Source organism: Myotis myotis, unplaced genomic scaffold, assembly GCF_014108235.1.
Source record: "Myotis myotis isolate mMyoMyo1 unplaced genomic scaffold, mMyoMyo1.p scaffold_m19_p_2, whole genome shotgun sequence".
Classification (NCBI taxonomy): Eukaryota; Metazoa; Chordata; class Mammalia; order Chiroptera; family Vespertilionidae; genus Myotis; species Myotis myotis.
In genome coordinates this window covers 25,327,167-25,354,986 of record NW_023416324.1, presented here as the reverse complement: position 1 = coordinate 25,354,986, position 27,820 = coordinate 25,327,167, and the positions used below count along the sequence as shown (strand labels likewise).

Sequence of the window (27,820 nt, the reverse complement as noted above, 5' to 3'; positions counted from 1 at the left end):
TTGTGCTGAGCGGAGCTCGTGGGTCCGCACCTCCCCGAGCGCCTGGACTGCGCGGCTTCGTCGGCGGCCCGGCTGCAGGGCACGGCGGCGGCAGACACATTAGCCGGCGGCCCGCAGTCCCCGAGTGGCTGCTGCCGCAGGTGTTGGCGTCCGCGCCACCGGCCCAGAGCCGCGACAGGTGCCCGCAGGTTCTCTGGGGACGGCGCTGCGCCGCGGGCACCTCCCGCCAGTCCTGTCCCGCAGCCCCAGCGCGGCCGGCCGCGCGCCGTCGGGGGAGCCTCAGCCCCGGGCCGCGACGAAGCGGATGCGCGTCGGGTGAGCGCGGCGTCCCGCCCGCCATGGCCGCGCGCCCCGGGCCGCTGTGGCTCCTGGGGCTGGCGCTGTGCGCGCTGAGCGGCGGCGGCCCCGGCCCGCGCCCCCTAACCGGCGGCCCGCCCCGCCGCCTGGGCCCCCGCGAGCGCCGCGACCTGCAGCGCGAGATCCTGGCGGTGCTCGGGCTGCCCGGGCGCCCCCGGCCCCGCGCACCGCCCGCCGCCGCCCGGCTGCCCGCGTCCGCGCCGCTCTTCATGCTGGACCTCTACCACGCCATGGCCGGCGACGACGACGAGGACGGGGGCCCTCGCGAGCGGCGCCTGGGCCGCGCCGACCTGGTCATGAGCTTCGTCAACATGGGTGAGTGCGGGGCCGCGTGGGCAGCGGTGATCCGCGGGGCCCCGGGACCTCCGCGAGGATGCGCGCGTGGGAAGCCAGCGGGTCCGGGCCCCCCAGGGTGGCCCCTCGGCAGGAGCACGGGCTGCAGGGGGCAGTGCCCAGCCTCGGACAGTGGGTGCTCCGGCGGTGAGCCAGGAGTGACCGTGTGGTGGACAAGGGCCCCGCAGGGGAGTTGGGGCTGCCCGGGTCAGCGGGGCCAGGTCTACGGGTCGGGGGTCCGTGAGCTGTGGGTGGGGCGGGGCAGACGCAGGAATTCGAGTCCCAGGGCGAGTACAGTCATCCGCCCCCAAACACACCCAAAGGGAGGAATCATGTGCCGTCAGGTGGACCTGGGCAGTGCCGGGAAGACAGTCCAGTCCTGGGAGACGATGAGTAAACAGGCTGCCATGCTGTCCTGTGATCAGGGCAGTAGGAGGAAAGGGACAAAGTTCATTGTAGAGCACCCGTCACATCGCCAAAATGACCAGAGCCGAGGGAGCACCCAGTGTCCTGAGTCCACAGCAGCCTCCCAGCAGCCTGTAGGCGGGGGTGTGGCTGTCAGAACCAGGTGGGAAGGTGCAGCCTCAGTTCAGTGGGGCAGTCTGTGTCCTGTCACCACGCCCAGAGCCTGGGACCCGCTTCACATGCAGTGTGTCCAGGCCTGTACAATGGCCCGATGGGCAGCTTGGACCTCATTGTTCTCCCAGGCAAAGCCCAGCTTTCCCCTCTGCAGCCACATCTGGAGCCATTTACCCTTAAAGTTCTCAGAAATACCTTTTCCATTACTAAACTCTCCTTAATGTTCAATCATGTCCCCCGTCCCCTCTGCCTCCTGGCTGTGGCCAGTGATGGGCAGGGACCTGGGCTCAGAAAGACACCAGACTGGACCTGGGGACCCAAGAACTGCAACTTGGCTCGAGGTTGGGAGGTGAGGAGAGCTGAGGGTCTGAGAGCAGGGAGAGGACCTTGCCAAGGCCACCAGCCTCCCTCCACCCACAGCCTCTCCCAGTCCTCCCAAGAGCCCAGTTACCAGCCATGACATTCATCCCAGATGAGGACAGTGAGGCGGGGAGAGGCATTGTCACAGCCAGGATAGCAGGGCCTCTCGGCGGCCCAGCCAGGGCAGGCCCAGGTTGCTTGGCTCTACTTCTGGTCCTTAAGGACATGTCTGCTGTCGGGGCACCAGGCTCTCAGGGTGGAGGGAGATTTCAGAGTGGCCCAGGCAGAGGAACCAGGGGATGGAGCAGCAGCAGGAACTGTGAGGTCCTCAGCCACTTGCTTCCTGCAGGAGGGCAGGAAGAGGGCACAGCCAAGGAGGGCTGATGGTGGGCTGAGGTGAGGCAATGAGTAGTAGGAGGCAGCTGTTAACTTCTGCAGAGAGCCCAGTGCCAGGCACAGGACTTGGGTCACTGGGTTCTGGATGCTGCCTCCCTGGTTAGAGGGCATGGTGGGGACGAGGGACAGAGAGTATGTGGAACTGAGGCTGGAGCTCTGTACTGGGGACAAGCTGACCCAGGGCTCGGGACCAAGAAGAGCTGTGGATGGAGTCACGGGGAAAATGCCCCAAGGGAGCCATCTCCTAGAGTGAGTCAGCGCCCAGCCCATGTCCTGCTTCAACCAGCGGCCCCTGGGTCAAGGCGTGCACAGCCCTAATGGGAGCTGCTGCTGTGGATCAAGCAGGGCCCTGAGCTCAGGAAGACCTGGCCCCCTCTGACTCTGCTGTGTGACCTTAGGCAAGTCCCTCCCCTCTCTGAGGGCTCCTTATAAAAGGGGCCCCTAGTGATCAGAGCATCCTCAGAGTCGTGGTGTGATTGGTTGATACTTGGGAGGAGCAGAAAGTCAGCTCCTCTTTGAGGATGAATCTGGGCCTCATCACTGACTCTGGTCCCTCCCAGCTACTTCCCAGCCCTGGTTCAGATGTGACAGGAAAGTCCCATGTGTCTTATACGCATGTGAAACCCAGAAACAGATTTTAAAAGCCAGCCAAAGGCATTACCACCAATTTTTAGGATAAAAACTAGCATTTGAACGTCCATAGCTCTAGAACTCCTTGTTTCATCCATGCAGCGCCATGCGAAGCTGTGTTACCAGCCTCATTTCATGGGCTCAGAGAGGTTGAATGGCCAGCCCAGGCCACACAGCATGTCCATGTCATCATCTAGGCTGAGGATTCCAAACCCCAGCTTCTTCCTCCACCACCTCTGTGTGTTTCATAAGATCTAAGGCCGGTGGGACCAACAACCTGGTCCTTGTTCAGTGGAAGCCCAGCTGTGGGCGGGCCCAGCCGGCTGTCAGTGACTTCTTTATTCTGACATACTAATTGCACTAGTAGAACTCTCAGTGAGAGTGGTTTCAACTGGTAATTACCTAGACTGATGTGGGGATTAGATACCTAGCAGGACTCTTTTCTTGTTTGGAGGCCCAGGCCCCAGGCCCCTGAGCCACATGGAGTCTAATAGCAGAGTCGCTGTGCTATCAGCTCCCACGCCCCGGCTCCCACACCTGCTGCCTCCTGCTCCTCCTCTCCTATCGGCCTCATCTGGCTCCTGGGAAGCCAGGCCTGGTGCCGGCCAGGTCCCTGACCATCAGTGGCAGTTTGTGGGACCCAGTGGCCATAGGCCTCTCCTAGACCTCTGTGGCCAGACCTGGCGGCCCTGCCTGACCTGCCTGGCAATCTCATCCATGTAGAAACTTGGCTTCCTATGGCCGGAACACAGTAATGGGAGCAGACACCCAGGTGGAGAAGACAGAACCTCCCCTGGTGTCAGTCACCTGGGCTTAGGGAGGAGACAGCCCTGAGCTGAGCAACACCCGGGTTCAGACTCCTCTTCTCTGGGTCTCTGGTCTCCCATCCAGTCTGTAGTGATGGTGTCAGAAAAACGGGCCTCCCAGCTCTGACCCTGTGGCACTGTTGGACAGACCTTCTCACAAAACAGTCCATTCTCCTCCAAGCACAGGTGTGACTGGCTGCACCTCAGGCACTGCAGGTCGGCCCAGCCCCTGCTGAGGGAGCAAAGAGGCAGGCAGGACCAGCCCTGCTTGTTCCCAGAATCCTTTTTCACCTCATGTGAGCAGGTGACGGGCTCCTCTTCCATTGAGAAACTGAGGCACGAACACACTGCAGGCAGAAGTCCAGCCAGAAACGATGGAGCCATCTTCACTTTCGTCCTGACCCTTCCCTGCACCAGACTGATTTCTTCCTGGGTCTCGGGTGACAGGTGTTGACAAACAGGCCGTTGTATCTGGGAGAGGCGGGGCTTGCTGGGAGTGGGGGATCTGGCCCAGGTCCTACTCAGCCCTGTGACCTTGAAGGGCTGACTCTTTACCTCCATGAGCCCCAGGCCACGTTCTTTGGTTCTTCACTAGTGAATTCTTTCATTTTTTTCACTAATTCACTCAACAAATGGTCATATGGCACCTGCTCTGTGCCAGGCACAGTTGTAGTTACTGAGATATGACAGTGAACAAAGCCAAGTCCCTGCCCTGGTGGGCCTGGCCTTGTAGTGGGAAAGATAAGTGACAAACACAGGAGCCACGGAAGTACCTGTCAAGTCTAGACAGTAACCCCCCCATCTGGACACAGGAGGGATGGACAGTGGGGAGTGGACAGGACGGGGCTCAGGTGCCGGGAGATGGTCCATCCTTGCTGTTTCAAGGGACCTGGCATATATGGCATACTGTTCTTAATATGTTTGCTCACCTTCTTGGCACTATGTGTTTTAACCAAGGTCACCTCTCTGAGAAAGGTTGTTTCCCCAGGTAGGGATTGTCCCCTGAAGTTAGGGAGGGAATAAAACCCCTTAACTAAGTGCCAGGCGGGTAATTAATCACTTTAAATACGAACAATCATGCTTAAGCTACATAATCTTTACTCCCTGGAATGGAGATAAGAAACGCCCTAACCTTTGGAATAGAGATTGATAGGATTGGAATCAACTGGTATAAATACAGATGTAACAAGACAACAGGACACAGAACCTACACACAGAACCTAGAGACAGAAGAACTTCGCTGGAGAGAACATGGCAAAAGATCCTGGACAAAAACTGGAGACAGAACCTAGAGACAGAACCTAGCGAGAGAACATGGCAAAAGATCCTGGACAGAAACTGGCAACAGAACCTAGAGACAGAACCTAGCGAGAGAACCTGGCTGAAGAACCCAGAGACAGAACCTGGCTACAGAACCTTGATAGAACATGGCAAGAGAACCTGACTAGAACATGGCTACAGAACCTGGCTGGAGAACCTAGCGAGGGGACATGGCTACAGAACCTGGCTGGAGAACCTGGAGAACCTGGCTGGAGAACGGTCCAACCCCAGCAGGTCCAGGGGTCCCCAAAGGTGTGGACGGAGTCGGCGAAGAAGGAATGACACGGAGACAGCGTTCAGTTGGTCAGCAGCCTAGCCAGGATCTCCAGCGAAGTTCTGGTCAGGATCTCCAGCCAGGTTCTGTGTCCATGTTCTCTCGCTAGGTTCTGTCTTTAGGTTCTGTCTCCAGTTTCTGTCCAGGATCTTTTGCCATGTTCTCTCCAGCAAAGTTCTTCTGTCTCTAGGTTCTGTGTGTAGGTTCTGTGTCCTGTTGTCTTGTTACATCTGTATTTATACCAGTTGATTCCAATCCTATCAATCTCTATTCCAAAGGTTAGGGCGTTTCTTATCTCCATTCCAGGGAGTAAAGATTATGTAGCTTAAGCATGATTGTTCGTATTTAAAGTGATTAATTACCCGCCTGGCACTTAGTTAAGGGGTTTTATTCCCTCCCTAACTTCAGGGGACAATCCCTACCTGGGGAAACAACCTTTCTCAGAGAGGTGACCTTGGTTAAAACACATAGTGCCAAGAAGGTGAGCAAACATATTAAGAACAGTATGCCATATATGCCAGGTCCCTTGAAACAGCAAGGATGGACTGGCTCCCGGCACTCAGGGTTCTGACCTGGGACCCAGACAGAGTTTGCATCTTGACTCTGCTGCCTACGCTTAGTGTGATCCGGACTTTCCAGTCCCCCTCTCAGAGCCTGAGTTTCCTCTTCTGTAAAATGGAGATGCTCACGGTACCCACCTAAGGGGCTGCTGAGGGACCATGTGAGATGACACCCAGGGGTGACCTCAGCCCAGACCTCCACATCTGTCCCTTCACTGCCATCTCATAGTTACTGTCACATGTTTGTTAAGGAGAAGAATGAGGCTCAGAGACATTCCTTGATTTTCCCAAGGCCACACAGCAGGTGGTCTCCCTGCCTGTACAGCCTCTGCTCTTCTCCTACGTAGAAGCTGCCTCTTCACCCGCCCTGGGCCTGGCCTATCATTAGGTCCAGTGAGGGCCTCTGAACCGGACTGGACTGAATGTATGTTGTAAACTGAGAATCCTGTTTTTAAAGTGTCTGTTGTTTGGGGGTTTACAGAAATAACACATGCTCATTACGCAAAATTCAGACCACACAGGCACATATGACACGAGGGCCCCGGGAGTCCTACCAGCCATCCCCTCAGGCAGCCACCTTCTCATTCCTGTCACCACACGTTCATTTGGCCTGTTCTTTGAAGCTCATGTGAATGGAATGATACAGTGCATAGTCTTGTGTGTGATACCCTCTGCATATTTCACTCCACATGATATTGTTGAGATTCACCCACGATGTTGTATCTGTAGTTGTTTTTTACACGTGAATGAATTGTATTGTGTTGCATGACCACACCACACAGATCCATTCTTACTGATGGACACGTGGCTTGTTTCTGGTTTGGGTTATGAAGAAAGCTGCTCTGAGCATCCTTGGACTCCTCCCTCCGTGGCTGTATCAAACCGGGTGCTCATCCCGACTCTGCCACTTGGGAGCTGTGAGACTTTACACAGGTTCCTTTTAGATTAGAGCCTCTGACCCTCACTTCTGCACTCTTAAGACACCTTGAGGTGCACGAGGCCTACCTTCCCGGGTGTGTAGGACTGAGCGAAACGTGCAGTGAGGCCAGCTGGATGCCCGCCTCATGGATGGGACTTCATAGATGGGAGCTGATTGATACATCACATCCTACTTCAGTCCCTTTGCTCGTGTCATACCCTCTGCGTAGACGACACTCACCTCCATGTCTGTTTTTAAAGGGGGTAGCCAGGTGTTTCCATAAACCTGACTCTTCCCAGCCCCACTCCTCCCAAAGAGCCAGGCTCCTTTCATGGTTAGAGCCCCCATGCTTCCTGGTTGTTAGTCACTTTCTGCCTATAGATCAGGGGTGTGTCTACCCTCTTTATCCTCCTCCCCAGGAGACCATGAACCACCTGGGAGCAGGGACCAAATCTGACTCTTCATGTTCCCTCCTGCCCCCTCTGCCATGCACCTGTCTCTGTGGGCAAAGGTGAAGGAGAGGAATTCGGGGGGAGGCAGGGCCGGAACCCGGGGAAGGAGCCTGGCCTGGCGGTGGGGAGAGCAGGGCCAACGCTCTCTGTCTTTTCAGAAACTGACAGTGGGTGCAGCATGTCCCTGGGTCCTCCCCTGGGATCCCGGGTCCCTGCAGGGTCCTGCTTGGGAGGGGGGGTGGCTGCAGCAGGCATCTCAGGGCACCTGTTGACAGAAGAACCTTGAAGACAGGTGAGCCCGTCCCAGTGTTGCTGCCCAGAGGAACCCTAGGCCACTCATTTTATAGCAGCTCGAGTCTGAGAGTCCATGTGAAGGACCCTTACCTGACCTGTGACCCCTGGCAGGTCTCTGCCCTTCTGGGCCTCAGTTTCCCCATCTGTGCAGGGTTTCCCTGAAGGCTTTTGCAGCTCTGACCAAAGAATGTGCCCACCCCCTGCCTCCCGATGGGGGCTCCTCCAGGGGTGAGCACAGAGTGGAGGCACAGGCAGCCACCTTCTCAGGGATCACATTCCCCACGGGAGAGAGGCGTGTCCCCAAGATGTGACCACATCTTTCTGGGAAACGCCCACAGTTCAGTGCTTTCCCGGGTCTGAACTGGAGGACTCGCCTCCCCCTGGCTCACATCCCCTTGGATCTATTTTTGGCCTTGGCAGGCTTGATGTGGTGGAGTGTGCGGTGTCCCCTGTAATTTGGGGTCTGAAGCCGGCTGAGGTCCGGACGGTAATTATGTGTGCAGAGCCATTTATGGAAAGAACTCTGAAAAAAGTCAGTAATGAGAACTGACTAAAAATACCGCAGCCATGCAACCCGGGGCTCCTCTCGGCAGCGCTGAGATTTCTGGTGGGAGGAAGCCCGTCAGGACGCAGAATCGATAGGTGATCAATTCCTCGGCTCCCCCGTGGGCCTGCACCGGCTGAGGGGACCCGGGTCTGTTTTAGGTCTGAAGTGGGCCCGTCGGCCTCAGTTACCGATAGGACCAGCCAGACAGGCCCAGCCCGTCCGCCTCCGGGACCCTGAGCTGCCCTCTGCCTCGAGGCCGGCAAGTCCCACAGGAAATGAAACACATGCGTGGCCTCTGATGGAGACACCGTGACAGGCAGTCTCTCCCAGACCAGCATTAGTGCTCTAGCCCACAGCTGGGGTGCTGGGCCCTGAGCCACTGTCCTGGGGACCAGGAGCTCTCGGGAAGAAGGGGACGGAGCCGCCTCCTTCCACTTCACACTGCTTGGTCCCTGCCCTCAACTTGCTCACTGTCCATGGTGGCAGAGGGGCCCCTGGGATGGGGGAAAGGGCGAGACCAGCAGGCTGATCTGTGTGGGGTCAGAGGAGGACAAGGGGCTTTTTCAGCTGGACGGAGAGGAAAGCAGCCTTCAGACATGGGATGGGGCCACCCAGAAGACAGTGGCTTCTTGGGCGGGGGGCTTGAGAGAGTGTTGGGAACTGGAAAGACCCGGAGGCCGTGTGGACGGGCTGGGCCAGCTCAGGAAGGTCCTGGAACACAGAGCTGAGCTTAGGCCCCTCCTGGGGCCCTGCCAGGCTTGGGGAAGGGTTTGAGGGCAGGAAGGACAGGCGGGCAGGTCGGAAGATTCTGTTCTCTTAACAGCCTCTCTGGGCCGGAGCAAGAGTGGGTCTTTTGCAGTCTTACTTTTTGGACAGAAACAAGATAGACTTAGGTCATCTGGGTGACTACATTTTCTCCCAGGCACGAAAATAGCCGAAGCCTTTGCTGGTGTCGGGCTGGTGGGTGCAGGTGTGGCATCTGGAGGTCTGGCCTGTGAGTGGCAGGTGCAGGGCCTCAGGATGTTGATGGTGGTCGTGGCTGTGGAGGCTGCCTCCTGCTCACGGGGGCCTTTCCTGCAAACACGGGACCCGGACATTGTGTGATTGGGCTGGAGGAGAAGGCCAGGGTCCCATTAGCACACGGTGACTCAGGACTGTTTATTGTTCTGGAAGCCACATTAAGGCAATTCAGAAACTAAATCTGTGTGCTGCTTCCCCAGATAGAAGCTGGTTCCGTGTGTGAACATTTTGGGCAGCCTTTGTAATTTTGTGGAAAATAAACATGTAGAGGTTCCTATTGAGCAAGGCGTAGCTTTGTCTGTGTTTTGTGCCCAATGAATTGCTTCGTGCACATGGCTTCTCATCCTTTGCCATCTTGTCCTTGGGACCCATGTGTCGAAGGATAAATTCATACGCAATTTTGCTAGGGTATTGCAAGAGGGTATCGCCAGGTTCCTCTCCACAGCATTCCTACCAGTGACGTGTGTGAACGTTTACGTCCACTCTTACCTGTTTCTCAAAGGGATGCCATACTGACCACCCTAAGAAAAGCACTGCCCACACCTTTCCCGTTACTCCTGACCCCTCAGCCCTCCCTGTTCCACTTTCGATAGATGGCATCCCCTCTTTTACTTGTTTTGTTGTTTATATTCCCTCCCCATTAGACCGTAAACTACATGAGTGCAGGGACCTGACTTCTGTCTTGTTTACTGCTGTATTCCATGGCCAGACAGACTCTGATCTATAATAAGATTTTTTTAAAAATCCTCACCCAAGGATATGTTTATTGGTTTTAGAGAAAGAGGAAGTGACAGAAAGAGAGAGAAAGAAATATGGATTGGCTGCCTCCCCCATGGGCCCTGACCAGCGATCATACCTGCTACTGAGGTGTGTGCTCTGACCTGAATTGAATCCACCACCTTTTGGTGCATGGGATGTGCTCCAACCAACTGAGCCACACTGGCCCGAGCCACACAGTAAGAATTTGATATATTTGTTGATAAATTGAACTTGATAAATTAATGAATAAAGAAATGAGTACAGAAAAACATCATTCAGAGTCCCCCTTTCCCTCCACCCCATGGCTTTGGAATCTCGGACACGGCCTCCGGGCACTATCACATTTTAGCAGAAAGTTGGGAGATTGCAAGTCAGGTTCATCCTAAACTGTTGAGTGGCCACCCCGCCCAGTCCATTGCTTCTTTACAAAGCCCTTTCATGGCCCGTGAGGAAAGCTGGGCAGCATCTTTATTCCCAGTTCACAGAGGAGACGAAGCCCAGAGGGGAAGTACATGCCTGGTGGGTGCAAGGTCGGGCCTGCACTCCAAGCTGCCGAAGCTGCCTCACTGGCGAAAGCAGCTTGATCTGCACAGTTAACAAGGAGGAAATCGAGGCCAGAACATGCTTTCTCAGAACACCACCTGGGGAAATACCTCTCCGAACTCAAAGCAACTGCAAAAGCTGTAAGACCACAGGTGTCCTCCTCCCACCCTCCCTGCTGACAAGTTGCTCTCTCTACCCAGTTCCATGCATCAGGAAATTTCACCAACTTTCCATGAAAGCATTTTTGTAACAATGTCCCATCTTCCGGGGCTTGCTGGGAGCAGCCAGGGGGCCAGTTTCCTGAGCTGGAGCTCCTGCTGGTTTATCAAAACGCAGGACGGCCAAAACCGGTTTGGCTCAGTGGATAGAGCGTTGGCCTGCGGACTGAAAGGTCCCAGGTTCAATTCTGGTCAAGGGCATGTGCCTGGGTTGCGGGCACATCCCCAGTAGGGGAGGTGCAGGAGGCAGCTGATCGATGTTTCTCTCTCATCGATGTTTCTGACTCTCTATTTCTCTCCCTTCCTTTCTGTGAAAAATCAATAAAATATATTTAAAAAAAAAAACAAAAAAACGCAGGACGGAAGTTTGGAACGAGAGTTGGTTCAGGTGAACAAGGTGCTCTTGACCCAGCAAGGGAAGGAGGCCGCACGGCGTGGTGCCCACGTGGAGCTGGCAGGTTTGCGGCTGGTTCCCTCGGTCCCCGGATCCAACATGGGAATCAGCCTCAGGCCTGCAGACAGAGTCCCGGTGACCCACCCCTCAGTCCCCACTGTGCCTGGGGATAGGTGCACATAGCGGTGCTTTGAGAGGGTCCATCCGCTGAAGGGTGTGAAGGAACGACACGCCTTCCCTCTGTGCCACACCCCGTGACAGCCAACAGCCTGGGCCTGTTCCGTCCTGCGTACCCGGGATTCCTACACGGCCCGTAATGGACTCGGTCTGTGTGGTCCCCGAATGCGCGGGAATTGTCACCAAAGTTGTGCGAGTGCGTGTGTCTGCCGAGGACCCTGCCCTCCACGCTCTCGGCCTGTGCGGGAGGACCCCGGTGCCGCCGGTGTCTCTGAAACAGCCTGGCTCCCCGTGGGCATTTGCTGCGTGTCCAGCTTCCTGTCTGGTGATGGGCATTCTATTTCCTCTCCTCCCTGGTCTGGGAATGAAACACTCATCTCCTGCCCAAACATGTGTGTCTGCTGGCCCCACCCAGCACAGCTGTTTGCCCGGCCATCGCTGGACCAGGTTCCCACTGCGAGGACAGGACGTGCTCCCCACATCCGCCTCTGCCACCCGCCTGGTGACTTGTGGTCACTGAGCCCAGTAGCCAGAGAGAGACTTTTTAAAAAGACTCTCAGACATGTAATTAAAATCTCAGTGTTGGGTTTGGGGGAAGGTGCTGGGCGGCTCCCGCCCCTGCTTTCCGGAAACACAGATTTTTAGTGTTTGAAAGTGACAGAGGCTAAAGTGAGACGGCCCTAAATATACTGTCCTGGGCATTTCCGGCAGCTGGGCATGTGGGATTAATTCTGCACAAGCGGCCTCTTGCCCAAAGTATTGGACCAGGCCCCGCAACGGAGCCACCTCGGGTCCCCCTCCAGCCCATGCTTCACCCCACCTCCATGCACAGCTTCCACACCACACCCTGCTCCCTGCTGCCTGGAGCCTGGCCCCCCACTGGCCAGAGGCACAGCCATGCTCCTAGACCGAACTCCAACTCTCCTCAGTCAGGCCACCGCCATACTCACAGCCCGTACCCCACCCCTCTGATCTGTGGGTGGCCCTGGCCCACTCAACTTGTGCATTCGATGTCCCCTCTGCCTAGAAAGCCCTCCCTGCCACCTCCCCACCTGCCAAGACTCTGCCATCCCATCCTTTGAGGCCAGTTCAGATGTCATCTCCTCCAGGAAGCCCACCCAGATCCCACCACACCACGGGACCTCTGACTCCCTGCACTGACTGGGCCTCCCCAGGAGCTGTCACTCCCACTTTGCCTCTTATTTCTTTCCATCTCTCCCTCTGGCCCTCCCTCCTCCTTCACCTGCTCCAAGAGGACCCTGCCACCCTTTCGCCCTTCACTGTGTTTTATGGCTGTTGTCTCCCTGTCTGTGCTGTCATCTCTCAGCTCCAGGCCTTTGCTCACACTGGTCCCTTCCTCTGCAGCATTCTTGTCCCGTGACTTCGTGGTAAATTCACTGTCACCCCTCAAGGCCCAGCTCCAAAGTCAGCTGTGAGCGCTCACCGTCCCACGTCCCATCCACACACCTGGTGGACTCTGAAGTGCACTCAGTCATGTCCCTGCCGCCACTCGGCCTCCTCTCCTTGGGTCTGACGTCCATCTCTCAGAGGAGGGACCTGTCCTCTCTGCCTCATCTGTGGGCCCAGAGACAGAAGGGGCGGGGCCGGACCTGCTGGGTCGGAGGCTTGGGGGCCAGAAATGGAAGCTGCCCTGTTGGCCCCACTGTGCGTCAGGTGCTGTGTTGGGCACCTCACTACCGGGCTCCGGGCCCTCTCAGCACTGGGGGCAGAGCCTGTGGGCAAGCCCGTTCCCCAGGGGGGAAATGCCTCTCCCAGGCTGTCCCGGCCCCTGGTTCCCACGGGCCCTGCCACCCTGGAGCCCGAGCCCAGAGCCAGGAGCGAACAGCCCGCTTTGTCTTGCAGTGGAGCTCGACCGCTCCCTGGGCCACCAGGAGCCCCCCTGGAAGGAGTTCCGCTTTGACCTGACCCAGATCCCGGCGGGGGAGGCGGTCACAGCTGCCGAGTTCCGGATTTACAAGCTGCCCAGCACCCACCTGCTCAACAGGACCCTCCACGTCAGCATGTTCGAGGTGGTCAGAGAGCGGGCCAACAGGTGCCTGCCCACACCCCTCCTCCCGGTCAAACTCTGTGGGTGTGTCGGCCCAGCCCTGGGGGGACGGACGGGGGCTTCCTGGGAGCACACCCTCCAAGAGGAAGATGCTTGGCCCAAGGCCCTGGCACCCTGGCTTCAATCCCCTCCCTACTGTCCTGGCTGTGGGACCTTGGACGGGTCACTGAGCTCCCAAGCCTCAGTTTCCCCTCTGTCCACGGGGGCGGCAGCACCTTTCTATAGCAGATGCAGTGAGATGAGGCAGTGAGGCGCCCAGCTCAGGGCCAGGAGGGCCGACGCCCCAGGAGTGGTCTCCAGGTGGGCACAGGAAACACGAAGGCAGCTGTGCCGGCTTCGGTTAATTGTTCTTTCGTATCCACAGGGAGTCTGACTTGTTCTTTTTGGATCTTCAGACGCTCCAAGCTGAGGACGAGGGCTGGCTGGTGCTGGATGTGACAGCAGCCAGTGACCACGGGTTGTTGAACCGTAGCAAGGACCTGGGACTCCGCCTCTACGTGGAAACGGAGGACGGTAAGGCCGGGGTCAGGCAGCGAACCTTCTCCCGGGCTCTGATCAGAGGGTCCGGGTTGCACCCCAGCTCTGCAGCTTTCTGACGGGGACCTTGGCAGGTTACTTACCCTCCAGGCCTTGTTTGTCGCCTGTGGAAGGAGGAGTCAGGCCTCATTCATCCACCAGGTGTTTAGGGGCGGAGCCTCCTTTATCCCAGGCAGTGGGCACAGAAAGCCCGAAGGTGGGCCCGGATCGCCTGTGTGACTACATCAAGGGGCCGCAGGGCTGGAGCAGAGGCGTCAGGGAGAGTCGGTGGGAGAGGAGCTGAGAGAGCAGGCAGCGGCATTCTGAGTTAGGGTAAGCCAGCTAAGGGGTGGAGTTTTTAGGGAGCTTCTTGAATTTCACAGCAGTGGAGGGCGGCAGGGTCTGAGTTAGCTTTGCATAGAAGAGCCCTCAAGGAGGTGTGGCGTCACTCCCATCCCTTAGTGTGGGCAGCCCTCAGTGACTGGCTTCCCCAGGACAGTGTGCAGGGGGAGGGGAGGGAACTGGACGGTGGGAAAAGCTGACCAGCACCACCTCAGCCAGGCGGTCAAGGTTCCCATGGAAACTCACTGGGCTCTGGTGTACCCTGGATGTGGGGGGATGGGAGGGCTCTTCTCCTCGGGGGTCTTCTCCCCAAACCCATGGCCCAGTGTCGCCATGAGAAAAACATCAGACAAACCCAACTGAAGGGCGGCCTACAGAACGCCTGAACCGGCAAGGCCACCAACAACAGGGCCGCCCGAGAACTGCACAGCCCAGAGGGCCTGAGGCGTTGCCATGACTCCGTGCCCTTGGGGTCCTGGATGGGATTCTGGATGGGATCCTGGAGAGGAAAGGGACCTGGGGAAACGAATGAAATCTGAATAAATCGTGCTGTTGAGTTAAGAAGGTATCAATACCGGCCCATTCGTTGTGACAAATGTACCATAGTAATTGAGATTTAACATTTCCCGGGGGACACTGCATTGGGTATACGGGAATTCTCTGTACAAGCACCTCTGCAAGTTTTTCTACATCTCAACTGTTGTAAGTAAAAACTTTATTTATTGTATGCATAAGCACACACCCTGACCGCAAGGAGATGTGTAAGCTGTGGGGGCAAGAGTGAAGGGAAGCCAGGGAGGCCCCGGCAGCCAGTGTCCAGGTGAGGGCTGGGGCTGGGGAGGCGGGGCGGCTGGTAGCAGCAGAAATGGAGGCAAGTGGGGAGAGGGGTCGGGAACAAAGTGGACGGAGCCATTGGCTTTGTTTTTAAATTACAATTTACTGTCCATACGGTTTTCTGTTAATTTCAGGCGGACAGCATAGTGGTTAGACAATCATATACTTTATAGTCTTCCCCCGATATTTCCAGTACCCACCTGACGCCATACATGGTTATTACAATAGTATTGGCTATATTCCCTATGCTGTGCTTTACATCCCGGGACTATTTTGTAACTACCAATTTGAATTTTTGTTATTACTGATTTTAGAGAGGGAGAGAGTAGAGACATCAGTGTGTTTATGCATTAATTGGTTGCCTCTTGTATGTGCCCTGACCGATGGGAGGGAAACCTTGGCCTGTGGGGACAATGCTCTAACCATTGAACAACCCAGTCAGGGCCTGTAACTACCAATCTGCACTTCTTAATCCTCCCCTTTTCATCCAGCCCCCACCCTCCAATTCCCCTCCCCTCTGGCAACCATCAGTCTGTTCTCTGTGTGCCAATGGGTTTTTAAAATACATACTTTTTTCTCCCCTGAGTTGGGGAAAAAGAAGAGGGGCAGGTTTGAAGTGGGGAATGCCTCACTGGTAGCCCTGGCTGAGGCCCATAAAAATGTCATTCCAGGACAGGTGCACTGGGGACACAGGTTTGGGAACCAGTGAAACGGAAAAGTGGGTTTAGTGGCTTGAAACTGGGCAGGCACCTGGGAAAGAAGTTCAGCAATGGAGCCGGAAAGGGTCTTGCCACTGAGCCTTCCCCTGAGGGGCGCCCCCTGGGGACCTTCATGAGCCCCAGAGCCAGTCCCAGGCCCTGTGGCTGTCCACCTTTCCAGGGTTGGATCAGAGAGGGAGGCTGGGCGGAGTGGTGGCACCAGCAGGCTGGCGCGTCCCCAGCCCGGAGCCCTCCCTGCTCTGTGACTTGTGGCCTGGGGCGCACATGGCCGGCTGCTGCCTGTCCCTGCCAGGGCCCATTCCTGGCAGGCTCCTGGCCGAGTTGCTCAGGGGCTGTGTCCCCACCGGCTGCTCAGGGTCCTCACGGGCCAAGGGCTGCCTGTGCGGCTTCACTGTCAGCGCTTGTACCTGCGCCAAGTTCTAAGGGATCGTGGAGGCTGTGAAGGACATCTCTCATGGGGTGAAAATCATGGTTGGGGCTTTGGGCTCTGTGCGATTCTGGAGAATGTTAGGGGTGCTGCTCAGACCCCAGTGGAGCATTTGACTATGATCAGCAGCAACGTGGGCATGGACCACTGTGGGCTGGGCCTTTATGGTGGCCAAGCAGATGACCCGCATCGCATGGTCTGCCCGTACGTGGGCCAAGACGCGCTCTATGAGCACCACTTCTTGGCGGGTGAGCTGGACCTGGAGGTGACCCCAGGGCCCTTTGGCTGAGCGCATCCACGCAGGCAGGGCTGGGGTGCCGCCTTCTACACGCCCAGGGCCAGCGGGACTCTGGTTCAGGAAGGAGGCGCCCCCATTAGGTACGATCACAGCGGCCAGTGGCTGTCGTGAGTCAGCCCAGAGAGGGGAGGAGTTTCACGGGCAGCACTGTCTTTTGGAGCGGCCATCACCAAGGATGTTGCTTTGGTGCAGGGGTGGAAAACACTGAGTGGCGAAACGCTATCTGGGAGTGCCAGGAAGTTCAACCTGCCCGTGTGCACAGCTGCCGAACCTCCATGGGGGATGTTAAAGAAATGGTGGGTGTGGGATTGTTTGTCCCAGAAGACACTCATGTAGGTCACATGATACAGGGGGAAAGTTTGAGAAAAGAGTTGAGTGGTTAACAATCCAGAAAGAGAAAGATGGAAAAGCTAGGTCTTTGGATGATGTAACAGCTCAAATCATCAAACGGGAAGATCTTGAATTTGAGGATGGCATGTATGCCAACGTGGGCATAGGAACCCCTCTTCTAGCCGCAACTATATATCCGTCCCAATATAACTGTCCACCTTCACAGTGAAGATGGAGTCCCAGGCGTGGGTCCATGTCCATTAGGAGGAGGTGGATGCACATCTCATCAGTGCTGGCAAGCAAACCGCCATCATTCTTCCCAGGGGCTGTTTACTCTCCAGCGATGACTCAGCTAGGACCGTGCAGGTTTCCAAATACGGTGACCTGGCTACCTGGATGACCCCGGAAAGAAGGTGAAGGGAATGGGGGGTGCGGTGCACTTGGTGTCCAGGATCAAGGCCAGAGTAGTGCTCACCATGGAGCACTGCACCAAGGCCAACGAACCCCACATCTTGGAGAAGTTCTCGATACCCCTGACTGGGAAGCGGTGCGTGGACAGAATCATCGTGGAAAAGGCCGTGTGACGTGCACAAGGGCAAGGACTGGCGCTGGCTGAGCTCTGGGAAGGCCTAACCCGGAGGACATCAGAGAGCGCGGGGCGCTTTTGCCGGCTCACCCACGGCCAGGCCCCTGCAGCAGCTCACAGCCCCCCTGGGAGGGAGCCCTTGCTCACAGAGGCGTGTCTTTCATTTTAACCTCAGGGTCGCATCCAGAGGAGTCCGGGATCACATTGGTCCATTTCACAAGCAGCCTGACCCGTTTTCTCCCGGCACCTCGGGCTTCCTGCCACCAGAAACACTGTCCTCTCAAGAGGGAAGTGACTTTAAACAAAACAAAAGGAAAACAGGCGTCTGTCTGTGTGCTCTGTGGGCCCTCAGAAAGCGCTGCTGCAGGCGTCCAGGACTCGGACGCCTCTTCACTGTGATTTTACATGAAAGCCGTGCAGCTGGAGGGGACCCCACGGGAAGGTTTCCTCCCTCATGAATGTCGGCGGGGCGGGGAGTAACCCCACCCAGAGGGTAGCAAAGGCACCATTTCACTAGTCCTGTGAAAACATGCAACTGTAAACCTCAGCCCTGCTGGTGTGGCTCCCTTGGTTGGAGCGTCTTCCCGTGCACAGAAGGGTCGTGGGTTTGATTCCTGGTCAGGGCACATACCCAGGTCCAGGCGCGTGTGGGAAGCAAGTGATTGAGGTTCCTCTCTCTCTCTCTCTCTCTCTCTCTCTCTCTCCCTCTCTCTCTCTCTCTCTCTCTCTCTGTCTTCCTCCCTCCCTTCCTCTCTCTAATATCAATAAAAACACATCCTCAGGTGAGGATAATAATAATAATAAATTTAAAACAAAAAACCCCCCCATAAATGTCAGGTCCTGGTGGGAAGACATGCTGCCTAAATGAAAGCTTTTCTCCTTTGGCCCTTCTGACTTTTCTGCTGGGCCTTTCATTTTGTGGCTGGATTCTGTTTCCTGTAGCCTCACCTCCTCTTCCCCACACGCCGCCTCCGCGTGGCTCAGTGCACATCCCAGAAGGAAAGGAGGACCGCGCCGGGGACGTGACCTGGTCGTGGGAGGATGCAGGGGAGGGGCTGTGGGTGCCACCAGGGTTTCCTCCATAGACAGTCCCCCTGTGTGTTGCCAAGGGCTGTGGCTTCCGCTAGGAGGAGTTCTAGAAACCTAACCGAGGGACTCAGACGGGTTTTCTCACCGTGACCCAGTGCTCCTGTGTCCTCCTGAACTGACTCTCTGTCCTCCCTCTCTGTCGTGGAGCCTGACCTGGCCTCTTGTTAATATTCTCTTGTCATCCAAGAAGGGCCTGAGGGATTCCATCCTGAATCCTTAGTCTCAAAGACTTAGAAAAAAGTGAGTTCGTAGGTGTGTGTTTGGGGCGCGGGTGGGCCGAGGGGGGTGTTAAAACCGGACTTGGAGCTTGCACTTCCTAAGCATGGCTCTAGGGGGCGCACCACCAACATGAGCCCCTGGGTAAGACCAGGGAGTTCCAGCTGGTCAAGGAAGGCCTTTCAGGGAGGCCTTGCAGGGGCCTCATCCCCAGGAAGGGACAGGTCCTGGGATGGAGAGGCGGGAGGCAGTGCTCACCGAGGGCACAGCCTGGGGGTGTGGGGGGAAGAGGCCAGGGCATGACCAGATGGGGTGGGTGGGATGGAGTAGACACCTTTGGGGGTTCCTGGGCAGATGTGCCCTGGGAGTCGGGACGTCCCAGTGGCAGTGTGGGACAGGCAGAGGCTCCCAGGGGCCGACAAGTTACAGGGCTGTTAAGCAGTAGAAAGGAGGAAAGGGACTGGGTTTCCCATCCTCACTCGATGAAGTCGCCTAAGGCACAAAAGCAGACCAGGCCCACAGCTGGGATGCCCTCCAGGGTTTCAACCAGGCATCCGAGTGACCTTCAGCATGGCACCAGGGTCACATCCATGACTTCAGGCTGAGGTGGAGCAGGGGCTGCAGGGGCACCCAGAGCAGAAGGAAGCCTGGGGAGAGGCTTGGCCTGGCACAGCTGGGAGGCGCATGAATTAGGACAGGATCGGGCAGGGGAGCTGCCAAGGCATCTGGGCTCTGATGGGGCGACTCGGATATGGATGAGGCTAGAGGTCCCATGGGGCCTACCCGGCTCAGAGGAGCAGCATCTTCCATCCTGCGTGGCCCACAGCTCCAGGCATGGCCTCGCATACCCCATCTACTGCAATGGGGATGGCATGCCTGCCAGCACCTCACAGGTCAGGTCTAGAGGCGGTACCTGGGCCCCAGAGGCTCCCAAACTCCCATCTCCACCTTTCTGGAAAGGGGCCTGTCAGCTGGCAGCCGAGGAGCCCCCCAAGAAGACAGCCAGGAGAAGGCAGGGAGCCCTGCTCAAGATGATGGGAGGGGAGCTCTGGGCTCTGGAAGGAGGGCCGGGGGGTCCATGCCCAGGCCTCCCAGGTTAGGCCGTCTGAAAGACTGGGGTCAGTCCCCTAGTCCGGCCCCCCTGCCCCCAGACCTGCCTCTGCAGGGTGTGCTGGGGGTGGGTGGGGGTGTCCTGGCTGGTTGCAGCTTGCTTGGGACCTTGAACAGGTGCTGCTCACTGGGCTTTGGTTTCTGCTTCTGTGAAGTGGGACCTAGGATCAGCTGCTTCAGGATCTCAGTCAGGCTCCCCACAGGCTGCCTCAGTGGCGTTGCTAGTTGATCTGCTATGTCCTTCTCTCTGCACCCAGGGCACCCCAATAAGATCCCCAAACAGACAGTTGCATAAAGAAAAACACACAGTGAGCATAGCCCCCGGGCATGTCCTTCGGGCCCCAGTGGGCAGAGCTGTCCAGAGAACAGGGACAGGGCAGCGGCGCACACAGGCTGGGGGCTGCTGGGCCAAGGCGTCCCCCTGCGTCAGCCAGGCCGTGGAGCTCCACTCAGTGCCACCTGATGACAGGCGCCCATCTGCTCATGGCTCCGTGGCCGCCTTGTCCTGGCCTCACTGGCCTGTACCCTCTGCTCGCCGAGCTTCCATGGGTCTTGTGGCCTGTGTCCTCATGGTTCCCCTGCGTCCTCCTGACTGCGACTCACCATGACCCAAACTCTCCCAAATGGCTTCTGTCTGGGCTCCTTCCAGCAGCAGCGCCTGCAGCTTCAACCTCCTGTCCTAGCAGGTTCAGTCCTGCGTGGAGCCTCTGATGGGAGTAGAGCTTTGTTCTGTGGCAGGTGATGTCATAGGTCAAAGGTTGGTCTGAGGATTCATCAGGCGTCAGTTCACTAAGGCCCATGGACGCAGGTCTGAGCACAGCTGTTAAGAGCTGACCTTTGAGCAGGCGTGTGGGTGGGGCAGGCACTGTCCTTGGCCTGTGGTGTCCAATGGGGGTCATGTCAGACCTGCTCATGGCACGCGTATATAGGCCTACGTATGTGTGCGTCTGCACACTGTACATGATGATGCCTGCCTGTGTGTGTGTGCAGACATGGGTGTGCATGTGTGTGTGTGTCCGTGCTGCAACACTGAGGGGAATGCACTCGGAAGTGGAATGGTGGTCACCGTGTTTGAGAAACAGAAATGAGTTTGTCATCACGCTCCTGCTAACATTCCACAGGAAAGAAAGTGAAGAGGTTCTGTCTCCTCTTCTTTATGATGAAAGCCAGGAAGCAACCTCAACGTCTAGCGATAAGCTGATCTCTCAGTGAATTGTGGTGCATGAGGGACATTTTTTCTCTAAAGTCTCCCGACAGTTGTTATGTTGCTGCGACAGTGAGAGCATCGCGAGGTCCCGTGGGAATAGGGAGAGGCCAGGGAGAGAGGTGCCTTGGGGAGTGGACGCTGCAGGGCGAATGAGCGTTTCCACCGCGGCCTCAGTCCTTAAGGCTGTGGGTCAATTCCTGTTTGTAGACCTCACTATTCCGAGGGCGGGGCCCCAGTCCTGCCCTGCCCGCAGCCCTCCTTTCTTTTTTAGCCACTGACCGGGCCTGTGGATAGGAACGGGCTCTGGAATGAGACCGACCTGGGTGGACCCGGGCTCTGGGACTGTGGTCCAGTGTCCGCCCACTGAGCCTGTGTGTGTCCGCGGCGTCGGGAAGCAGTGAGGCCTGCTCTCGGGCCGGTGAGCACCAGCCCCGCCCTGGAGCTGCGCCGATCAGCGGGTGCCACCCTCCCACAGGAGCACCCCAGGAGGACGCGGGAAGGGAGACTCGGGCCCAGGAGGCCCCAGACCGAGGGGGGGCCGCCGTGTGGCTCTGTGACATCACCAACGCTGACCCTGGGGTCGCGAGGCCCTCCTCCCACGGTCTCCTTCAGACCCGCTGCCCGGGCCGGGGCTGGACTTGGACTCCGGTCTTCAGAGGAGGGGAGCAGGCACGGCGGCCGCCTCAGGTCCGCAGCCTTCAGGCCCCTGGGCCCGCCCCGGCCCTGGCAGAGCTGCTGCTGTGCCCACGGCAGAGCCGCCGCCCTCGGTGACCGCCCTCTCTCCTCTCTGTCTCAGGGCGCAGCGTGGATCCCGGCCTGGCCGGTCTGCTGGGGCGACGGGCACCGCGCTCCCGACAGCCCTTCGTGGTCACGTTTTTCAGGGCGAGCCCCAGCCCCGTCCGGGCCCCTCGGGCGGTGAGGCCCCTGAGGAGGCGGCTGCTGAAGAAGACCAACGAGCTGCCGCAGCCCAACAGGCTCCCGGGGATCTTTGGTGAGGCCCGGCGGCCGGGCACGAGGCTGCAGGCCGAGGACCAGTGGTGGTGGCAGAACCTTCTGGCCCTCACAAGGGGTCAAGCCAGTGGTCACCCTCCAGCCACCCTCCTGACACCCTCCCTTGCCCCGCGCCCCCTGTGGACCGGCCATGCACTGTCTCTCAGGCCTCCCCCGGCACCGCAGGCCCCCCTGACGCCTCCGTCAGAACCAGGTGCCCTTCCTCCGGGCAGCACCGCCCCTGTGCCCGTGGCTCTCCCTCAGGCACCTTCGGGATGCACAATTGTTTAGGCGAAGGTCTCCCCACCAGGCGAGACCCTCAATCGGGGATGGGCCTCACCCCCTTGTTTGGCCTCAACATGAGCCACGTGACCTGTGCAGGGGTGTGGCAGGACGGGTGGGGTGCGGGCAGGTGTCTCAGGAGGGAAGGAGGAGCTGCCACCACCTGGTGGCAGAAAGGTCCCCTGGGCTGTTTATGGAGCATCAGGAGGCCCACAGGCTGAGCGGGAGGCTGGGCGGAGCGTGGCCTCCTCTCGAGCCACTGGGAGCCATCGAAGGCTGTTGAGCTGGTCCGCCACCAGCAGAGCAGCAGGGATGGGCTTTGAGGGACCCAATGGCTTGGTTTTTCCATCGTTCACTTATCCCACAAACGTGCCCGTGAGGGCGTCCCCGCCCAGGGAGCCCCCGTGGCCGCGGCACAGAGCAGGGCCCCAGGAAAGACCTCGCACGTCTGTCCCCGCAGATGGCGCCCACGGCTCCCACGGTCGGCAGGTGTGCCGTCGGCACGAGCTCTATGTCAGCTTCCAGGACCTCGGCTGGCTGGTAATTTCTCCTCTCCCTTCTCTCCTAAATGACGACCCCCCTGAAGGTCAGGTGTCTCTCCAGGAGAGGGTAGACTTGGGGGATTTTTTTTCCCTCATATTATTTTCTTCTGAGTTTTCCAAGTTTTCTAAAAGGAGAATGTGTTACTTTGGCTTTTTGGTAAAAACTGTGAAAATGGAGACAGTCTGCATCCTGAGCCATAAAAGGTCAGCGCTACAAAGGGAGCCTGAGGCCGGGGTGGCCGCACAGCTGAGCCTTTGCAGTGACAGCAGCTGCGGGAGGTGTGGGGGCGGGGCAGCGGGAGGACCACCCCGAGGACCACAGGGCTTGTTCCCAGTCCTGTCTGCTGAGGGTCTTGGGGTGGACGCCAGGCTTCGGGGCTGGGGAGGGGGGGCGGGGAGGGCTGCTCAGGAGGGGCCGAGAGTGAGTGATGGGTCCCTGAGGCTGAGGGAGGGAGGGAGAGGGGCAACCCTGAATCCTCCTGTGACAGGTGCTAGTGGGGGGGCGTGGGAGGGGCCAGATGGTGGGACTCACCTTCTCCATTCCCCACCCAGGATTGGGTCATCGCCCCCCAAGGCTACTCAGCCTATTACTGTGAGGGGGAGTGCTCCTTCCCGCTGGACTCCTGCATGAACGCCACCAACCACGCCATCGTGCAGTCCCTGGTCAGTACCCAGCCTGTGCTGCCCGGGCCCGGGGAGGGCCGCCTGGAGGGGAATGGGGGCACCTGCTCCGTCTCTCGGAGGTTCTCACGTGGAACCTTGGCTGGTGCACGGCTGAGTGCAGGTGTCATTAAACTCCCACACCCGTGCAGGTGCAGGTCCCTGTGTGGCCAGCTGCGTATGCAGACTCGCTGCTGGTGGACACACTCACATGCACACACTCACATGCACACACACACAGAACAGATGTCCATTCCACCTGGGCACCTGTGCACTCTGAACACATGTGCCCGTGTGCATGGGATTGTTCAACCTCAAGTGACACGTGCACACGAGGTGAGAGACAGGCGTGTGTGCTCACCACCCTCCTCACGGCGAGTCGGGAGAGTCACCCATAGCCCTTGTGCACAGGGCTCTCCTCTCCGAAAGGCCAGGTCCCTGAGGCCCAACTTCTCTCCCGGGTCCCAGGTCGGAAAGGCCCTCCCCGCTCCCCCCACTGAGAGCCCATGGCCGGCACGCCCGGGCGGTGCTGCCTGGTTCCTGTCACGTGGGCCTTCGAATGCCAAGCCCAGACACCTCATGTGGAGGCTGGAAGTTGGGAGCAGTGGCCCCCTGTCCAGTCTGGCTGACATCCCCGCAGAGGCCTGGGCTTCCCAGTGGCTGCAGAGAGGCTCTGGGCCCCAAGCCAGCCCAGTGCCCGGCTGACAGTCCTCCTGGCAGGCTGGCCCAGAGCTGGGGCTCCCGGGACCAGTGGGCATGGGGGAACAGGCACCAGACTGCCGGACAGGCCCCCATCAGAAAGCTTCACCGGGTTCTGCAGCCCCCGTAGGGCTGGGCGGTCCTGGGCCCTCGGAGCGGCCCCAACACCCACGGATGGAAGCCCGTGTCCTTCCTCTCCTGCCCCAGGACTCGGGCCGCCGGCGTGGGGCCTGACCAGGCGTCCAGTGCTAACTCAGCTCATCCTGCCAAGTCGCAGGATAAATATTTGTGTGGAGGCCGAAATAGCTCCACAGTCAGGCTCTTTCTTGGTGGGGAAGTGGTTCAGGCAGAGGGAGCGGGCTCACCGCACCTGGTCCGAGTCCTGCCCCAGCGCTCGTGGCCTGTGTGCGCTGCTCCTTCATCGCCCAGAGTCAGACTCACCTGAGAAGCTGTGAGGAGGGTGAAAAGTGCTTTGAGAAATGATGGTGTTGAACCCCCAGTTGCTCCATGAACACTCTTGGGATCAGCCAGGAGGGGGAGACGGGAAGGAAGTGGACACAAGGAAGTGGACAAGGCATGATCAGCGTCATTGCAGAAGCCCAGAGAAGCCTGGCAGTGTGGCTCAGAGGTTGAGCGCAACCCATGAACCAGGAGGTCACAGTTTGATTCTTGGTTAGGGCACATGCCTCGGTTGAGGGATCGATTCCCAGTAGGGGGCGTGCAGGAGGCAGCTGATCAATGATTCTCATCATTGATGTTTCTATCTCTCTCTCCCTTCATCTTTGAAATCAATAAAAACATTTTTTTAAAAGAAGTCAAGAAGAGGAAAGAGTGGAGGAGTTCTGGGGGTGGGGGGAGGGGTGCTGCAGGGGCCTCAGGCATAGGGACCTGCCACCAGGCACATTGTGTGCTGGGGACCAGCAGGGCCCTCAGGTCTGAGGGGAGTGGGTGTGGCAGGGAGTTGACAGGTGCCCAGGCTGTGTCCTAAGGGCCCGGGGCAGGGCAGGGGTCAAGGTGAGCAGATTTTCACACCACACTGCGCTGGCTATGGCTGGAGATGGGAGGGGTCGGGAGGCCAGGCGCTGGGCGGGTCCTGGAGGAGGCCCCAGTGCTCACACTCTGCCTGCCGCCCCCTCCCCGGCCAGGTGCACCTGATGAAGCCAGACGCAGTGCCCAAGGCGTGCTGCGCGCCCACCAAGCTGAGCGCCACCTCCGTGCTCTACTATGACAGCAGCAACAACGTCATCCTGCGCAAACACCGCAACATGGTGGTCAAGGCCTGCGGCTGCCACTGAGGCCCCGCCGGCCGCTGCAGCGCCTCCCGCCGGGGTCAGGCCCGCTCCAGAGGCTGAGGCCCTCAAACCCAGCCAGAGCACAGACAGGACTGGCACGGAGAGTCCTCAAATCGACATGTCCATGCCCCTTCCTCCTTCCTGCCAGGGCTGGTCCTTCCAGGCCCCGCCGCTCCTCCCCTGCCTGAGGTTGTGATAGATTCTGGCATTTAATTCTGGTGGGCGGAGTCATCAGACAGGGTTCTGCCCCAGCTATGTCCCGGGGTCAGCACAAAAGTGCTATCTGAGGACCTGACCTTGCTCATTGCTGGCCTGGGCTGTGGGCAGGTGTGCAATGACCTGAGAGGCACCTGGAGCCCGAGGTGGCCAGCTCAGGTCCTCCAGTCTCCATTGCAGGGTGGGGTGTGTAGACAGGGTTTGGCCCACCGCCAGTTGCCTGCCCTTCCCAGGGGGAAAAGTAGGCATTTCCGCGTACTTGTTAAAGAGCATGGACTTGCCTTGTGTGCTCTATATTTTCAGATCTGAATTACCAAACTGCTGGCCATAGGGAGGCATGTGGGGCAACTCCAGAAAGAGCTGAACGAGCAGCATGGTGAAGGGCTAAGGCCAATGGCATTTCTCTTCTGTCTTCCTGCCCTAGATCTGTCTATAATTTCTCAGCATGCAGTGCATTGAAATTTTTCCTTTGGAGAAACAAAAAATCTTGGGGTTTCACTGACCCACTGTCTGTCATCGTGTTGAACGTTGGGAGTTCAGCTCCGTGGGAAAGTGTCTTTTTACTGAGCCAAGCGCACATTTGTAGCCCAGGATGACAGTGCCCAGCACAAATGACATAACGTGCCTTTCTCTTCTGCATGACAGGCATCAATAATCAACCTTGATGCTGTTTTCCACCAAATGTGGATAGAATTTCAAGTGATCAGCACAGAACTCCAGGCAGCCGCTTCCAGCACATTAGAGTTGGCATGTGAATTGAAACCGTGCCATCTCCTGCTAAGGAGCAATCTATTCCACCCAGAGCCATGTGTCTGCAACACCGGGCAGCCTATGGCCAGGTGTGGGGCCAGGGTAGGGACTTGTCAGCACCCGTTGTGTCCATAAGTTGTCAAAACACAGGCTGGTCACCAAAGTCTGCGTCACCCTGTCTGCTCAGGAGCCCCGTCCTGTTTCTTGGGGCCTGTGAGCCCAAGAAAAGGCCCCTGTCCCAGGGGAGTGACAGGCAGTAATTAGGGTGAGCTGGGTGGGAAGGTTCCCGGAAACCACTGTTCTCCTTGGAGCAGCCGAGGCAGTGGGAGTGTTGATTTGATTTCTGACTTGCTAACCCTGTAATTTACCTGCTGGAGCAAACAGTCCAGCTGCCTGAACCCTGAAATACTGTGTCGCTAATAGCAGATCCTGGGCCCACCCCAACCCACAGGCACGGCCCACAGAGGCAGAACGACCCGTGTGCCCAAGGACGCGCACCCTGGGATCCACTCTGCACCCTGAGGGCAGGCTCTGGGAGAGCAGGTCTGGGGCAGGGGTGGAGGCTGGGCCAGGCTGCAGGGCAGCAGCCCTGACCCCTGGACTGGGAGGGATTCCGGGAGTGAGTGCTGAGGAAGAGGCCCTCCCAGGGGCACAGACTATCTTGAAGCTATTGAGCTCCCCATCAGTCACTGGCCTAGCATTGGCCCTGAGCATTGGCCTAGATGTTAGGAGACCTGACTTGTGGGTGCTTCCTCTTCTGGGCCATTTCCCATCTTTAACATGAGAGGGCCTTCAGTCATGGAATCCGTGTCTGAGTGCTGAGCCCAGATACAGCCTCATAACCTGAAACGAGCTGGTGGCCATCACAAATCTGAGCTATGAACCAGGTGGCCCTCACGAATTGGTACATAACATGGAACCTATTCGCTATTCTAGTCCTTGTGTAAAGGTTCTCTCTTCTCAACATCAAGGTTTGTTTTTTAGGTAACTGTAAATTCTAAAATAGCCAATTATTTTGGCAACTACTTTTTTAAAAAATATATATTTTATTGATTTTTTACAGAGAGGAAGGGAGAGGGATAGAGAGTTAGAAACATCGATGAGAGAGGAACATCGATCAGTTGCCTCCTGCACACTCCCCAGTGGGGATGTGCCCGCGACTAAGGTACATGCCCTTGACCGGAATCGAACCTGGGACCCTTGAGTCCGGAGGCCGATGCTCTATCCACTGAGCCAAACCAGTTAGGGCTGGCAACTACTTTTTTACTTCCCCTGGTATCTTTAGTGCCTGGCAATGGCCTGGTGTGGGTAGGGGTGAAATAGAAATGCCTGTCAAATGACCCCAAGGTTTGTAGATACGGTATCCCTTCCCTATCAACCAAGCTTTGCACAGCAGGAATGAATAGGAGTTGCAATCCGTTTTCGAGCAGAACAATTGAAAAACAAGTCACTGCTTACCCACCTGGCCATCAGACTTCCAGCAACTTTTGAGACCTAGTCACCAAATGAAATCAAATAGAAAAAGCCCCAAGCAGTGAAATAATTGTGGACACAAGCCCATGCATTTTACTCCAAGAGTTATCTGTTTGCTGAGTCGAGCGTGGCAGCTGCAGTGGGTGGCCCAGGCTGGCAGGAACACGGCCCCGATGCCACTGCTTCCCTTTCTCTTGCTCAGGGCATGGCTTGTTTATCTGGTCACGCCAGACCAG

The 27,820-nt window shown here is 57.8% G+C and overlaps 2 protein-coding genes across 2 annotated transcripts; both read left to right on the top strand.

Annotated features, from left to right (window-relative positions):
- On the top strand, positions 1 to 27,245 carry BMP8B (bone morphogenetic protein 8b). Its single transcript, XM_036350033.1, has 7 exons — positions 1 to 672; positions 12,802 to 12,991; positions 13,371 to 13,519; positions 21,477 to 21,671; positions 22,413 to 22,492; positions 23,047 to 23,157; positions 24,999 to 27,245. Exons 1-7 carry the CDS (start codon positions 339 to 341, stop codon positions 25,146 to 25,148), a joined length of 1,209 nt encoding a protein of 402 aa, XP_036205926.1. The 5' UTR covers positions 1 to 338; the 3' UTR covers positions 25,149 to 27,245.
- On the top strand, positions 15,682 to 17,278 carry OXCT2 (3-oxoacid CoA-transferase 2). Its single transcript, XM_036352565.1, is given in 13 exon segments — positions 15,682 to 15,721; positions 15,842 to 15,889; positions 15,892 to 16,111; positions 16,113 to 16,162; positions 16,165 to 16,236; positions 16,239 to 16,265; positions 16,268 to 16,300; positions 16,303 to 16,421; positions 16,424 to 16,484; positions 16,487 to 16,662; positions 16,664 to 16,734; positions 16,736 to 16,869; positions 16,872 to 17,278. Coding segments are annotated over 13 exon segments (1,407 nt in total). The 3' UTR covers positions 17,228 to 17,278.
- Positions 27,246 to 27,820: the final 575 nt, after the last annotated feature.

Excerpts from the sequence above, each read along its gene's own strand:
- BMP8B (XM_036350033.1), top strand. The coding sequence starts at position 339 with ATGGCCGCGCGCCCCGGGCCGCTGTGGCTCCTGGGGCTGGCGCTGTGC. Across the intron at positions 12,992-13,370 it reads GTCAGAGAGCGGGCCAACAG|GGAGTCTGACTTGTTCTTTT; the intron begins GTGCCTGCCCAC and ends TCGTATCCACAG. Across the intron at positions 21,672-22,412 it reads CAGGCTCCCGGGGATCTTTG|ATGGCGCCCACGGCTCCCAC; the intron begins GTGAGGCCCGGC and ends CTGTCCCCGCAG.